General features: G+C 38.5%; 1 protein-coding gene across 1 annotated transcript; it reads left to right on the top strand.

Annotated features, from left to right (window-relative positions):
* Nucleotides 1–521: 521 nt before the first annotated feature.
* Nucleotides 522–14,258, top strand: LOC107854924 (probable anion transporter 6, chloroplastic; the record flags this gene model as incomplete). The annotated part of the gene is given in 14 exon segments (XM_016699919.2): nt 522–667; nt 881–980; nt 1,191–1,243; nt 2,738–2,812; nt 5,897–5,977; nt 6,566–6,627; nt 6,779–6,846; nt 7,101–7,216; nt 8,015–8,051; nt 10,226–10,321; nt 12,356–12,497; nt 12,613–12,665; nt 13,680–13,766; nt 13,859–14,258. Coding segments are annotated over 14 exon segments (1,218 nt in total), but the record flags the coding sequence as incomplete, so codon positions are not given.
* Nucleotides 14,259–14,616: the final 358 nt, after the last annotated feature.

Below are 14,616 nucleotides of genomic sequence, written 5' to 3'. Positions count from 1 at the left end.
TGTTGTAAGTAGCAAATAGGGGAGATCACCATGGGTTGGTAATTGAGTTATCACTAGCTAGATATATTCCCTTAGATGGTGACTTCCTCCTTCTTTGCACGTTTGGTGGCCCAATGCACTTCTTACACCTAGCATTGGCGGTGGAATGCAGGGTATAATGTATCTTGCTAATGTGACAACATTGATTCAACATGCATTAGAAATGCAGTCGAGAGAATTCTGAAACGAGAAATGCTTCATTTTGGAGCTCTTGTTTCCTATTGGCGCTGGTTAGCATGTTCCTTGTAGCTAGAGTCAAATAAAACATAAAAGGAAAAGGAATAGGTTATATTCAAGATTAGGAGTTGTCTTTAGCCTTTTTCTTGTTAGCTCTGGAGGAACTTCCATGGGCCAAAGTGTAGAATGTAATCATGCAAAATGGCATAACAGCAATAATTTATTTGTTTCTTTCGAAGTATTCTTCTTTACAATAATTGAAGTTTGATAATTTAATTTGCACTGATGTTTATTTTACTGAATAGGTCAATTTGAGTGTTGCCATTATTCCAATGTCGCATCAATTCGGGTGGAATTCATCAGTAGCTGGTTTGGTCCAGTCATCTTTCTTTTGGGGTTATGCGTTAAGTCAATTGCCAGGCGGGTGGCTTTCGAAGATATTTGGTGGGAGGTAAGTTTTAGGATATTCAAGTTTCTGGTGTTGTGGAATAGATGAGAATCATTCTAGTTTCTGATTGTTGGCTAGAAGTAAAGCACCTTTAGTGTATATATCCTTTTATAATTGGTGCAAAAGATCTTCCAGAAAGACACGGGAGATAGAGCATGCCAAGTTGATTGCCTCACCACTCGTCATGCTTATTGTAGATTTTTCTTTTGCTTGCAGTCGAGTTCTTGAAGTTGGAGTATTAGTCTGGTCTCTGGCAACAATGTTAGTTCCCTTTCTTGCAGGGTTTATGCCTGCACTCATCTTTTCAAGAATATTGGTAATTTGGTCTTTGACTTTTCCTAGGATATTTATATACTTAAACGCTGTATTTGTATCTATGTTAACCAAAGAAGGATTGTTGGTTACTTGGCCTTGCTCTATGTGTTTCAAAAACTTATGTTATCTCATTGACTTTTTCTCAAAGAATTACTAATGTATTGTTCTTCGTAGACTTATCATTCTATGTTTGTTGTTTTCCTAAGTATAGGTTGGGATAGGAGAAGGAGTTTCACCATCAGCTGCCACTGACTTGATTGCCAGGTATGTCTGAACTGTCAAGTACTTACACAATGGTTAATTGTCTTACACATGTTTTGTTGTGCGCCGAATCACCATTTTACAATGTAAATATTGGTTATCTTTCAGCTAATGCTTCAAAAAGTTTCTCTATGTTTCTTGTTGTATCGTTTTGTCAAATATAAGGTATTAAATGATATTTTCTTAAAACATATTGTGCCTCTGAGTCGAACTTTGCTACTGAACTTGAAATGTGACCAGTTTGTATGTCAGTGGATTCAATTAGTTGGGATAGTTGAGACAATGTTAGTCAAATGCCACTTTGCTAATTGTATTGGAGCAGGTTGGATGAAGTGGAGGCTCACCTCGGGGGTGCTGTGTGATAAGAAAGTGCCCCTTAATCTTAAAGGCAAATTCTATAGAGTGGCAGTCCGTCCGGCCATGTTATATGGTGCGGAGTGTTGGCCAGTCAAGCACTCCCACATCCAAAAAGTGAGGGTGGCAGAAATGAGGATGTTGCATTGGATGTGTGGGCTTACTAGAGGGGACAAAATTAGGAATGAGATTATCCGGGAGAAGATGGGAGTGGCTTCGGTGGAGGACAAGATGCGGGAAGGAAGGCTGAGATGGTTTGGATATGTGATGAGGAGGGACATGGATGCCCCAGTGCGTAGATGTGAGAGACTAGCGTTGGATGGCTTCAGGAGGAGTAGAGGTAGGCCGAAGAAATACTAGAGGGAGGTGATCAGACATGACATGGAGCAGCTGTAACTTACTGAGGACATGACCCTATATAGGAAGGTGTGGAGGTCGCGGATAAGGGTAGAAGGCTAGCGAGAGGGTGTGGGTTATAGCAAGCATCCAGGAGAGATTTTGTGTAGCCAGGTTAGTAACCTTAGGTCTGTGTCTATAGGTGTCTTTGGCGGTGAGTATGTGTTACTTATACGTGGGTTGCTATCTGCTTATTTTGTTTTGCCGTATCTCTCGTATTTTTGTATTGCTCTGATTTACTGTTTATTATTCCCTACGCCTTTTCTGTTATGTTTTCCGTCTCCTTGTCGCCTATTCTTTATCTTGAGCTGGGGGTCTATCGGAAACATCCTCTCTACTTCTTCGGAGGTAGCGGTATGGACTGCGTACATCTTACCCTCCCCAGACCTCACTTTGTGGGAACACACTGGGTTTGTTGTTGTTGTTATTGTTGTTGTTGTTTGCTATATATTACATATTATATTATATTTAGAATGTGAAGAAAAATTTGAAGTACAAACTATGCAGAGTCTGGAATTTAAAAGGCAATACTGGAATGCTTATGCAATTATGTCTTTTTGTCATTAACATCGTCTTGTCGTGCAGCTTTAATATCTTTTAGTATATATTTTATTTACCATGTTTGTTCTGTACTGTCTGAAATATATCCAACCGTGTTATTAAACACCATCTTTTCTTGCATCATGAATATCGTTAGTTTATATTTCATTTACCATGTTTATTTTGTCTTTAAATATTTGTGTACAGGACAATACCGTTGGAGGAACGTTCTCGGGCAGTATCATTTGTATTTGGTGGCTTGAGTTTTGGAAGTGTTACCGGGTATATTTCATTTTAAAATTAAGTTTCGGTCGTGGTCACTAATATATTCAAAGATCTTATATTTATTTCTATCTATCAAATGCATATGTTGTTCTGGAAGATTGACATTAGAATTCAGGTGCATGACTTAGTTTCTAGACTTTAGTTCGTCAAACATATACCAAAGACTTGATGCCTTTAATCAATATAGAGATGCTTGAGAAATTAGAAGGAGAAGAGAAGAGAGTATGGGAATTAGTGTCTTGATTATTCCCTCAAGCTAGTGGGATTAAATATTGTAACGGAGAATGTAAATAAGGAAACTAATACGAATATTACACAATATTCTAATGCCTAATTATGGGGGTTTGGGGATATTCTCATATCTACATTATCTCATAATGATATCATATTTAACAACGCTCAATTAGCAACCTTTCTTAGTTCCTTGTCTACCTTTGTTTTTGAACTTGAAACCTCTATCTCATTGATATATCCATGTCTAGATTTTTTCTTTACTTTCTTCCTAACTTAGACTATGCTTAAATATTTTTGTTCTGCAATAGATAGGATATAATGGAAGAAAACGATCTACGTAGGTGAGACCAATTAGTCGTGTTAAATCTCCCACATCGGTGGGGGTGGATCCGTTGGTCTCTTTATATGGAATTGGGCAACCCTCTCCTTACAAGCTAGCTTTTGAGGTTGAGTTAGGCCTACGTTCCATATCTTTACATGGTTTCAGAGCCAGGCCGATCTCAATTTTATCTCCCCACTGATGTCGTCTTGATCCATGCACCAGGCTTCCAGCCCTGTGACAGGGGTCCTCCCTTACAAGCTAGCTTTTGAGGTTGAGTTAGGCCCGGGTTCCACGTCTTTACAAGTAGGAAATGTGTTCTGGCCATGTTAGCACGTTCATTGTAGGTCCTACACTTTCTAGGAGTCTTTAAACACTATCAGAGATTCTTTTGATTGGTAACGATTTATTTTCGTTCAAGCTGATTGATATGCCAACTTTTTATGTATTTTTTATTTTGTTTGATGTTAGCCTCAGATGAATCTAATAAATAAAGAAACATGGTCAGTGTGGATTCTATAGCGACCCTAACTTGTTTGGATTGAGGCATAGTTGTTGTTGTTGAGAAACTCTATGAGAATGAAGATGCAACATGATGCCTCAAACACTCTTCTAGTGATTCTCTATTATGAATACATATGGGTTGATAACACCAACTTCAGACACACAGTTGTATCAACAACAACAACAACAACAAACCCAGTGTATTCCCACTTAGTGGGGTCTGGGGGGGGTAAGATGTACGCAGTCCATACCTCTACCTCTGATGAAGTAGAAAGGCTGTTTCCGAAAGACCCCCGGCTCAAGTCACGAGATATCACACAAACACATAGTACAGCACAGAAGCAGGTGACATAACATAGATACGGCAGCCAGAAGGAATATAAAACAGAGTAAAGCAGGAATGCAGGAATATAAAGCAGAGGAAAGCACACAGATTCGTAATAAACATGGAACACGGAACACGGAACATTGAATACGGAATCATAACAGGAATACACCCCCACCAATTACTTCCCTACACTAGCGACCCGAACTGGCCCTAATCCTCTGCCGTAATTCGCATCTTCCAGACCTTCCTATCTAGGGTCATGTCCTCGGTGAGCTGTAACTGTTCCATGTCCCGCCTAATCACCTCACCCCAGTACTTCTTCGGTCTACCCCTACCCCGTCTAAAACCATCCAACGCTAGCCTCTCACACCTACGGACCGGGGCATCCATGCCCCTCCTCTTCACGTGTCCCAACCATCTCAATCGTGCTTCCCGCATCTTACACTCCACTGAAGTCACACCAACCTTCTCCCGGATAGTCTCATTCCGAGCTCTATCCCCTCGGGTCAGTCCACACATCCAGCGCAACATCCGCATTTCTGCCACCTTCATTCTTTGGGTGTGGGAGTTCTTAACTGGCCAACACTCCGCTCCATACAGCAAGGCCGGACGGACTACCACCCTATAGAATTTGCCTTTAAGCTTGGGCGGCACCTTCTTATCACACAGCACCCCCGATGCGAGTTTCCACTTCATCCATCCCGCCCCAATACGGTGCGAGACATCCTCGTCAATCTCACCGTTACTCTGGATCACGGACCCGAGATACTTGAACTTATCCCTCTTCCCTACCTCCTGTGCTTCTAGCCTCACTACTACCTCATTCTCCCGCCTCACGTCATTAAACTTACATTCCACATACTCTGTCTTGGTTCTGCTCACCCTGAACCCTTTAGACTCCAGAGTTTGCCTCCACAACTCTAATTTGTCATTCACACCCCCTCCACAGTTGTATCATCTACTCAATTTTGTTTTCACCTTTTTGTTCCTGTTGTATAGGCCTGGTAAAATGTTTAGCTTAGAATGAAAAGACTTGCATTTTTCCTTCGGACCAGAACAACATGCACAACCTAGGTTTATCATGCGAGACAAGTCACCAATCTAGGTGGTATTTACTTCCAATTTGTGAGATTTAATCAGTATCAATGATGACTCTTGACAGTCAGCTGCAAGACATTGTACCTTTATTGTATTATTGAGTGAAAATAGTTGTGTTCTGTTGATCGGAAACAACCTCTCTACTTCACCTGAGGTCTGCGTACACTTTACCCTCCCCAGACCCCACTATGTGGGAATACACTGGGTATATTGTTGTTATTGTTGTTGTAGTTGTGTTCTGTTGACTTGATTTCTAATAGTTTCTCCTAAAGGCTTAACTTCTAATTAGAGCATGCCATATCATAACTAATTATCTCTGAGGATAAAATTCAGCAGCAGTAAATTATACTTCATTTATGACATGTTCTTAATAATTGCAGAAACTGCAAAACATATCAAGGATGTGAACACCTGATCAATGCTTTAGATTCTTAAGGTTGTAAAAGAATCTGCACTACTTCTAGGCAAATTGTTAGTAGAAATTCAACGTCATTTTAGGTGAAATACATTTTTGCTTCAATATGATATATGTAAGCTTGGTTAAAAATTCTTCTATTAAAGTGGTTTGTTGATCATCTAAATTTTTCTGAATTTGCAGACTTCTTTTGGCTCCTCCACTGATCCAGAACTATGGGTGGGAGTCTGTATTTTACCTGTTTGGTTTTCTAGGCGTAGCTTGGTAAGTTGTCTGTGTCCATCTTGCTACTTTGCTGCCATTAAAATTTTCTTTTTAGCCTGTCTTGGTACGTTTTAGTTGCTTTGTATCTTGCTAGTGTGCTGTCATATATTTTTTCCTCGCAAACATGCTTCAATTTCCTTTCTTTTGAGTTGAGATCTATTGGAAACAACCTTTCAACCCCACAAAGGTAGGGGTAAGGTCCGCATACATCCTACCCTCCTCAGACCCCATTTGTGGGCTTACACTGCGTGCGTTGTAGCTTGGTACGTTGGCATCCGTGCTTCCTCACGAAAATAAAAGTAGATCGCTCTACACCCTCTAAACAGTAATCTTATTGAGACACCACTAACAGGTGCTATTCTTTAGATGTCCTTGTTTGAAGCCCTTTTTTCCCCTCTTTTTGTCAATCCAAATCTCCGAAGGCTTTGAAGATAATCTTCCTTCCTTTTAATGCTTTGATTTTTTGGTTTCTGTTTTTCATCTTGATAAGAAACTACTCGAGTTACATTATCCCTAACTTAGTTATTTACCCATAAAGCACAATTTAAACCAATTCTAACTCGATGGGTTTATCTCTTCATATTTCAGGTTTTCGGGATTTCAATTGGTTAAAGAAGATCGGCCCTGGTCCTTCACAGAACCCATGTCTTGTGAGTAGAGTTTCTTGTTTCCACCGCCTTGTTGAAATTGTGGTAAAATCTGATCTAGTCGAGTACTGACAATATTAACCTAAACTTGCTGCTTTTGTATTGCTTTGGACTCTGTTTCTGATTGAGCTAGCAATATTTTGCATATTTATAGGGCCGCCATCCTTTTCTAGAAATAAATCATTGCGTTCTTCATTGGGAGAGTTGGGCACCTCGATAAAGGTATGTTTATGGAGTTGATTAGATATCTTTTGGTTGTCAAAGTACAATTTAATAGAGATGTTAGACGGCATGTAACATTAAGTAGAACTGGATAATCTTTGAATCTCTGGAGTCCCCGCAAGCTCTGACTGGTGCTAGGTTTTTCCATGTTCAATGGTCTAATAAAGTCGGGCTTCAATTTTGGTCCAACAAAAAAACTGATTTTGGTTTAGGTCATTAATATTGAAGCTTTGCCAATTGATCCTTAATTGTAGGATGTACCATGGAAGGCATTTTTTAGAAGCACGGCTGTATGGGCGATGATATATACACATTTCTGTGGGAGTTGGGGCCATTATACTTGCTTGTCTTGGCTTCCTACCTATTTCAGGTAAATGTTTCCATGATTGAGCTTAGTATCACAAGCTTTTCTTTTGTAATGTTTAAATTTTTCTTGTTTGTGACACTAATTGCATTCTTCATAAATGTCAATATTGAGAATGTGTGGTCATATTGAACGAAAATGGTAAAACACAAGGTACTACCATAACTGTACGATAGATGCTATAAATTGGATCCCTACAAATGTCAGTTTAATTGTTCTGGCTATCAGCTTCTTGTCCAATTAAAATTACCTACTTATAAAACTTATAAAGAACAAAACCAGAAGAGGAAAATTTAGGAAAAGAAAGGGCACTCCGATGCACTAAAGCTCCTGCTATGCGCGGGTTCCAGGAGAAGGGAAGTAAACCTTGACTTTATAGTGCATGGTGCTAAGTCTAACAACAGTGTAAGGTTGAAACATGGAAAAGTGTCCAGAGGATTAACAGCACCAAGGTTCAAAACTGATACACCGTTTTGAAAGACAGGTAACCACTATCAGAGGAAACAACATGAAAAGAGATCTACTAGGTATCCGTTATAAATTATAGATAAATGTGCGATAGAAAACATTTGTGCCCAACACTTACCAAGTTGTTCGCATGAAAATTTCATTTTTACATTATCTGAAAACAATACTTAAAAAGTACTATCCTAAGATGCATAACCATGTAGCCATGGTAGTTCACATCCTACACGTAGTTGTTAAACTACTTCAACTCATCTACTCTATTTGACATAAACATCTGCTGCATTTACATTTTTTTTTTTTGTAAAAGCTTGAATTTCTCATTTGCATCCCGTGCAGTGAGGAGCTGAATCTTAATCTGACAGAAGCAGCATGGGTAAGTTTACTGTATCTTTGCTTCACATTTCTAGCTGCTCTCCTTATATTCATGTGGGAATGTCGAACAAGCATATTTTGCACCTATGTCCAAAACTTTAAAAGCTATAATGCTGTGATACCTCATTTTTCATTCGTGTGTCTCAGTATTTAAATCCCAAATTTATGGCATTATTTTAGAGTACATTGTGTATTTTCATTCTCATATGCATCTGTTATTTATTATAACATGAACCATGAAGACCTCTTTTTCAACCTGGCTTATCAGGATAGTGGTTTCCCCGTCAAATATCTGCAATCTTTTATTTGTACACGTTGGCAATAGATCATTGAGTAATGAAATAAAGTAGGTGAATTGTGTGCCTTTTGAAGGAGCCCATGAACCTTCGTAATGCTTTCCCAGTTGATGAGAACTGATTTTTGTTCTTCTCTTTTTCTTTCCAGTAACATAAAGCTCATAAGAGTTCATGGCTAAGGATTAGAAAATGACACTATGATTCTCTAGTTATTTCATTAATGGAGTAAACTAAGATTTTGTTTTATGTGAGACTACAATAACAACATACCCAGTGTAATCCCCCAAGTGCGGTCTGGAGCGTGTAATGTGTACCCCTACCTCGGAGGTTTCTGAAGACCCTCGGCTCAAGTTCTAGGTGAGACACTGGGGTCGTTTGGTGTGAGGTATAAGTTATAATAGTCCCGGGATAAAATGTAGGATTATTTGATCCCAAGTTTGGTTGGAGGTATTAGTTAGCCAAAGGATTATTTACCCACCATTTATGCTGTAGTGATGGGATAAGTTATCCCATATGTATGGTGAGATAACTAATCTCGGGATAACTTGTTCCCAACCAAACGACCCCCGAAAGAACAAATTAGAAGGGGAGCCTTGGAGTAACGGGTAAAGTTGCTGCCATGTGACCAGGAGGTCACGGGTTCAAGCCGTCAAAACAGCCTCTAGCAAAAATGCATGGTAAGGCTGCATGCAATAGACCCTTGTGGTCCGCCCCTTTCCTGGACCCCACACATAGCCCAGCTTCAGTGCATCGGGCTGCCCTTTCCCCTTGCTGAAAGAACTAGTTATCTGCAGCTGGGGCATATTACCAGTTGGACAACTTTAAACTACAAAATAGCCTACATTCAGGGAGAAAATCATGCTTCTGAAGAGGATTGAACCTTAGCACTTAAGGCACCTCAGCTACTTACTCGAGCTAGGCCATCTTTATTTGATAATTAAGAAGTTAAGAGTCTGTGAGCTAGCCCTTTAAGTGCTTAAGTTTGAGGATGGTAGAAACATTTTTGTTTCGCAAGGGGATGCATTGCAAGAGTGGAAGTAAGAGAAAAGGAATAAAGTAAAATTGTTTCCCTGATTGTTTACAAAGGGGAAGGTGAGAATGGCGGTGTAAGCTTCCAATTGTACCCCAGGGGTGGATCTAGGGGGTCGGGAGGTTTTTCACCCGAACCCCATTAGCAAAAAATTACAATTGTATATAGAAGGTAATTTTATTTTTTTTTATATTTTATGTATATATTGAAAACGAGACAAGAGGTTGGCTCAGTGATTTAGGGAGTTAAAAATTTACGTTGAGGTTTTAAGCTCAGATCCTCGCACTACATTTTCATTTTTTGAACCTCCCAAGTGAAAAATCCTAGAGTCGCCTCTAATTGTACCTTTAGAAGAAAAAAATAAGGACGCAAAAGTGAAATAGTTCCGTTAGAGTAGGTAATCAGCAACTATCTTCCTGCTTAGTGCTTACCATCAAAGTTGCAGTTGTTTTTGCATAGCTAGTTCTGCTTTCCTCATTACCTAGAGTTGAACTTTAATATGCATTTTTATGGTGACATTATGTATATATCGAATGGAAAAGCTTTATCGATCTTTTCTTAGATCTTTCCTGCCCGGAATAGGATTAATTAGTGAGAATGTTGACCAATTAAAGTTTCTCTGATGTCCCTTCACTGGTTACATGCATTAAACAGTTCCATTTTTAGCCTATTGCCCTGCCGGCTAAGTATTGTGTAAGGTTACTTTGGATCTTCCTTCACTGGAGTAGTTAAGCCAATAAGAATTTCCCTTTATAGAAAATTTAACATGAATAATTTTATGTAAGTTCCTGCTATTGTTGTTGTTTCCTGCTAAAGAATATTGTCACGATTGTTTAATTTACATTTCAGGTCTCAGTTGGCCCTCCATTAGCTTCGATTCTCGTTACCAGCATTGCATCACAATTTGCTGATAGCTTGATTTCCAAAGGGGTTGATACATCACTGGTATTTTGATTTCTCCTTATTTCTTTTATTCTCGAAATGTTATTTTTGTGGTCTAACCTTAGCTTTTCACGTCTCTTTGTATCGTTCATAATATAAAAGATGCGGAATTTAGAACATATTTGGATCATGCTAGAGTGGATTATGTTAAGAGTCCATGTGTAGAAGTAAATGTTGGAATTTTCTTGAGAGTACTGGAGCAAATTGTGTTCCTTGTAATTGGAAGTCATGCTCTTTATGTTGATCTGATGATCCACTAATTCGATCCAATTTCCACAAAAAATTCTCATCTATATTGACACACTAGAACTGTTTGTATAAAAATCTATACGATATAAATAAAAGATAAATTAAGAGAAAAACTAGATTAAATCTTTGTATATTCTTTTATAAATAATGAGCAAAGCTTTGTCAGCTCATTTGTCTTTTTGTCTTAATCGATGAATATCCAAAGCTTTGTCTAATTTTCCAACAAGCTGCACACCCTTTTCTTTTCTCTCTCCTCTTTCTCTTCCTCTCTCTAAACCAAATTGTTGTGCCTCTACCACCGACGAACCACCATCTTGCGCACCTAGCCAGCAGGACTCCGCCAACCGTTATACTCCTCTAGCGGTAGAACTCAACAAGCACCGTCGCCTCCCTAAACCAAACAACCACCTCCTAAACAACCAATGAACACCTTTCCCATCCATTAGAATGTCGCGTCGCTCTTTTTCTCTGCTTTTAGCGGCTACCGCCTTCAACGCCAATAACAACCACTTCTCCAGCCGATGAAAACAATCTCCTAGCATAGATGAAACCATGGATTCCATCACATGTTGTCGTTGCCTTGCTGAAAGTAATGACTAGCGAAGCGCCATCAATATCGCACCACTGCTACCCCGAAAAAAATTTTCTGAACAAGGGTAAATCTCATGACGAATTTAGTGAATCTGTCTCATGTTTGGTTTTCTTTGTTAAGTTATATTTAAAATTATGATCTTCTTCTATCGTTTCGTGCCATGAGGTTGATTTGATTCTCTTAATTCTACGTCTATTTACATTTTTATACTGTCAGATTGTGAAAGCCTCAATTTTATAAACATGCATACCTTTAATTTTTTAAATGCCGCATATTAGATTGTGGAAATTTCATTCTTGTTTATCTGTCGTAAATGTAATATGTGTGACAATTTGAAGATTCCACCATGTTTTGATATATCTTGCATAATTATTTTTACTTAGTAAGGTTAATATGGGTACATTTGTTTATCAGATTCCACTCATTTGCCTTTATAATTTGGTTATGATTCCATCCCTAATTTGATTTTTTCATAATTTTTGAGAAAATATTTCATTAATTTATTTTTCTTAAGTTTCTTGCCCTTACCTAGTTTGACAGGTGGCCTCTTACGCGTTAGTTATGGTAAAATATGGATGGTATTGCAACTGATTGATTCTATAGTCTTTTGCCCACTTATTCGCTTCTTTTAATAAGTAGGAAAGATTTTCTTTTACTTTTTTTATTTATGAAAATTTCAATAAAAAGATTTTCTTTTTATTTTTTATTCCTGTTATGATTCCGTATTCAGTGTTCCATGCTTATTACGAATCTGTGTGCTTTCCTCTGCTTTCCTCTGTTTTATATTCCTTATGGGTGCCGTATTTATGTTATGTCATCTGCTTCTGTGCTTTACTATGTGTTTGTGTGATATCTTGTGCCTGAGCCGGGGGTCTTTCGGAAACAGCCTTTCTACTTCATCAGAGGTAGAGGTATGGACTGCGTACATCTTACCCCCCCAGACCCCACTAAGTGGGAATACACTGGGTTTGTTGTTGTTGTTGTTATTATTTACATCATATAAATTTTTATGCAAATAGTTCTAGCGTGTCAAGATTAATTTTTTGTGGATTTTGCATTAAATACATGATACTCATTTGCATCCTGTGTATGATGTCGTGGTGTCTTACAACTTAGCATATTCTAATATCACAACAGAGATTGAAATAACTTGACAAGGTAGATACTCACCCTTTGTAACTCATCTAAAATAACAGGTACGAAAAATTTGTCAATCAATAGCCTTTTTATCACCAGCTACCTGTATGATTCTTTCTTCTTTGGACTTCGGTTTGCCTCCGTGGGAAGTAGTAACAATCCTCACCGGTGGTTTAGCCCTATCAAGTTTCGCCTTATCAGGTAATCTAGTAAATTGCTTTTGGTTTCAATATCTTTGACATGAAAAGAATTTAAGATGCATTTCCTCCCCATCTGCTGGTAACAAATAATCTTGTCAATTTTTCCATTGTTGCAGGCTTATATTGCACTCATCAAGACATCTCACCTGAATATGCAAGCATTCTTCTGGTATGTATGATAGAAGGCTTGCATTTGTTTTGTACATCGGTGGGTGTGTTTTTCGATGCGACACAATTAAAAAGACAACATGAAAATTCTATACTGCTAAGTATCTCTTAATTCTTCGCGTAGAAACAAGACAGATTGTACCCTGCTATTGAACTCGGAATTTGTTAGTAAGGTGTTGTGTAGCTTGTGTCTGAGTTCACTAGAATCCGGTATATTTCTGTCATCCCCTGTATAAATATTGCATTAATTATGTTACTTCTTTCTCAGATCCTACTCCTGTAATGCACAAAATCCTTACAATACTTTGAACTTCTTACATTAATCTTATACCCGTCTGTTTCCCTTGAAACTGTTCTTAACAACAACATACCCAGTGTAATGCCACAAGTGGGATCTGGGGTGGATGAGTTGGTTGAGCAAGGTATCTCCCAGATGGAGGGTACGAGTTGGTTGAGCAAGGTATCTCCCAGATGGAGGGTCTCAGATTCGAAATCCCCCTTACTTTCTCAGTCAAGTTTGGCGTGAGCTTGCCTCTCCCGTGTGAACACATGAGCTATTACTCTAGAGCAGGATTTACCGTGCGCACCCGGATAGCGACTGTGGGTTCCCTTGACATCAAAGGTAAAAAAAAGTGGAGACGGGGGAGAATGGTGTCTATGCAGTCTTACCACTACCTTTGTGAAGGTAGAGAGGTTGTTTCTGTAGACCCTTGACTCAAGTAAAGCATACGAAAAACTAGTATGGAAAAGAAATACACTAGTGAAGAAGTCTTGAGAAAAACCAAGGAGAAGGAACAATGACACAACAAAGAATACTGTAGCTGAAGCAAAGTAAATAACAAGTAATAATAAAATCGAAAAATAAGATAGGAAACTGTTCTTAACGACTGGAAAAATAGCTTTCTGGTAAGACTACGTAGACTGATAATCCGGGTGAAGAATATTAATCTGTTGCCTTTGTTCAAATTCAAGTCCAGATTATCTTGGTTCCTGCTTTGAGAAATTGTACATGCAGGGCATTACCAACACTGTTGGAGCAGTTCCTGGAATTGTAGGCGTCGCTCTTACTGGTTATCTTCTTGATACAACTCACTCATGGAGCGTAAGCTATCTCACTTTCCTCCATAATGCCTTATTATACGCCTCGTGCACCTGAAGATCAGTTCATAACTCTTACAGCTTGTTTCTACGCAGATTTCTTTGTTTGCACCGTCGATTTTCTTCTACCTCACTGGAACTATCGTGTGGATAGCATTCGCGAGCAGTAAGCCACAGAGCTTCTCAGAGGAAGATTGACCTTATTATACAGCGTCGAGTCAATCAGCAATCATACATAAATACTAACAGTTTTCAGCACAACACATTTTGTGTACTAACCCAAAGTTTCTTTTTTGTATGTATAATAATGAGGACTGATGGGACTTTTGCAACTTTAGTGAAGAGTTCCCTACATTATGCATTGGTATTTTTTGTTTAATAAGTAACATTATGTAACTTTTTCAAAATGTAGTTATGATATACTCACCAGATGTATATTGAAGATCTTTAATAGTTGTGATTTCATCTATGTATTCATCAATAGCTTTTCAGAGTACTATTGTGTCTTTATGAAATTAGAACAGATTAGTAGCAAGCTGAGAAAATTCCAGATCTATACTAATCTCGTTTCGCCGTAGATTTTGAAGTTGACACGTCAAATTTGGAAATTTGAGTTTTTGAAATTTTGATTTTGGAACTTGAAGTTGAGTTTGGGTACGCATTTTACTTGGAAAAAGTTGAAAGTTCTGTTGAGTGGAAGTGAAATTTCTCTTAGAAACGAGTCTGCCAATTTTTCGAGTCTTGAAAAATATTTGAAGATAAATTTTCAAAATTTGATTTAGCATATATGTATATTTTCCTATACTTTCGTGTAGTTGTGGCTGTGGGCGGTAATGGGTGGATAGGGTCATGTT

The sequence above is a fragment of the Capsicum annuum genome, chromosome 7 (genome assembly GCF_002878395.1).
Source record: "Capsicum annuum cultivar UCD-10X-F1 chromosome 7, UCD10Xv1.1, whole genome shotgun sequence".
NCBI classification, from domain to species: Eukaryota; Viridiplantae; Streptophyta; class Magnoliopsida; order Solanales; family Solanaceae; genus Capsicum; species Capsicum annuum.
This window is presented reverse-complemented; position numbering and strand designations above follow the sequence as displayed.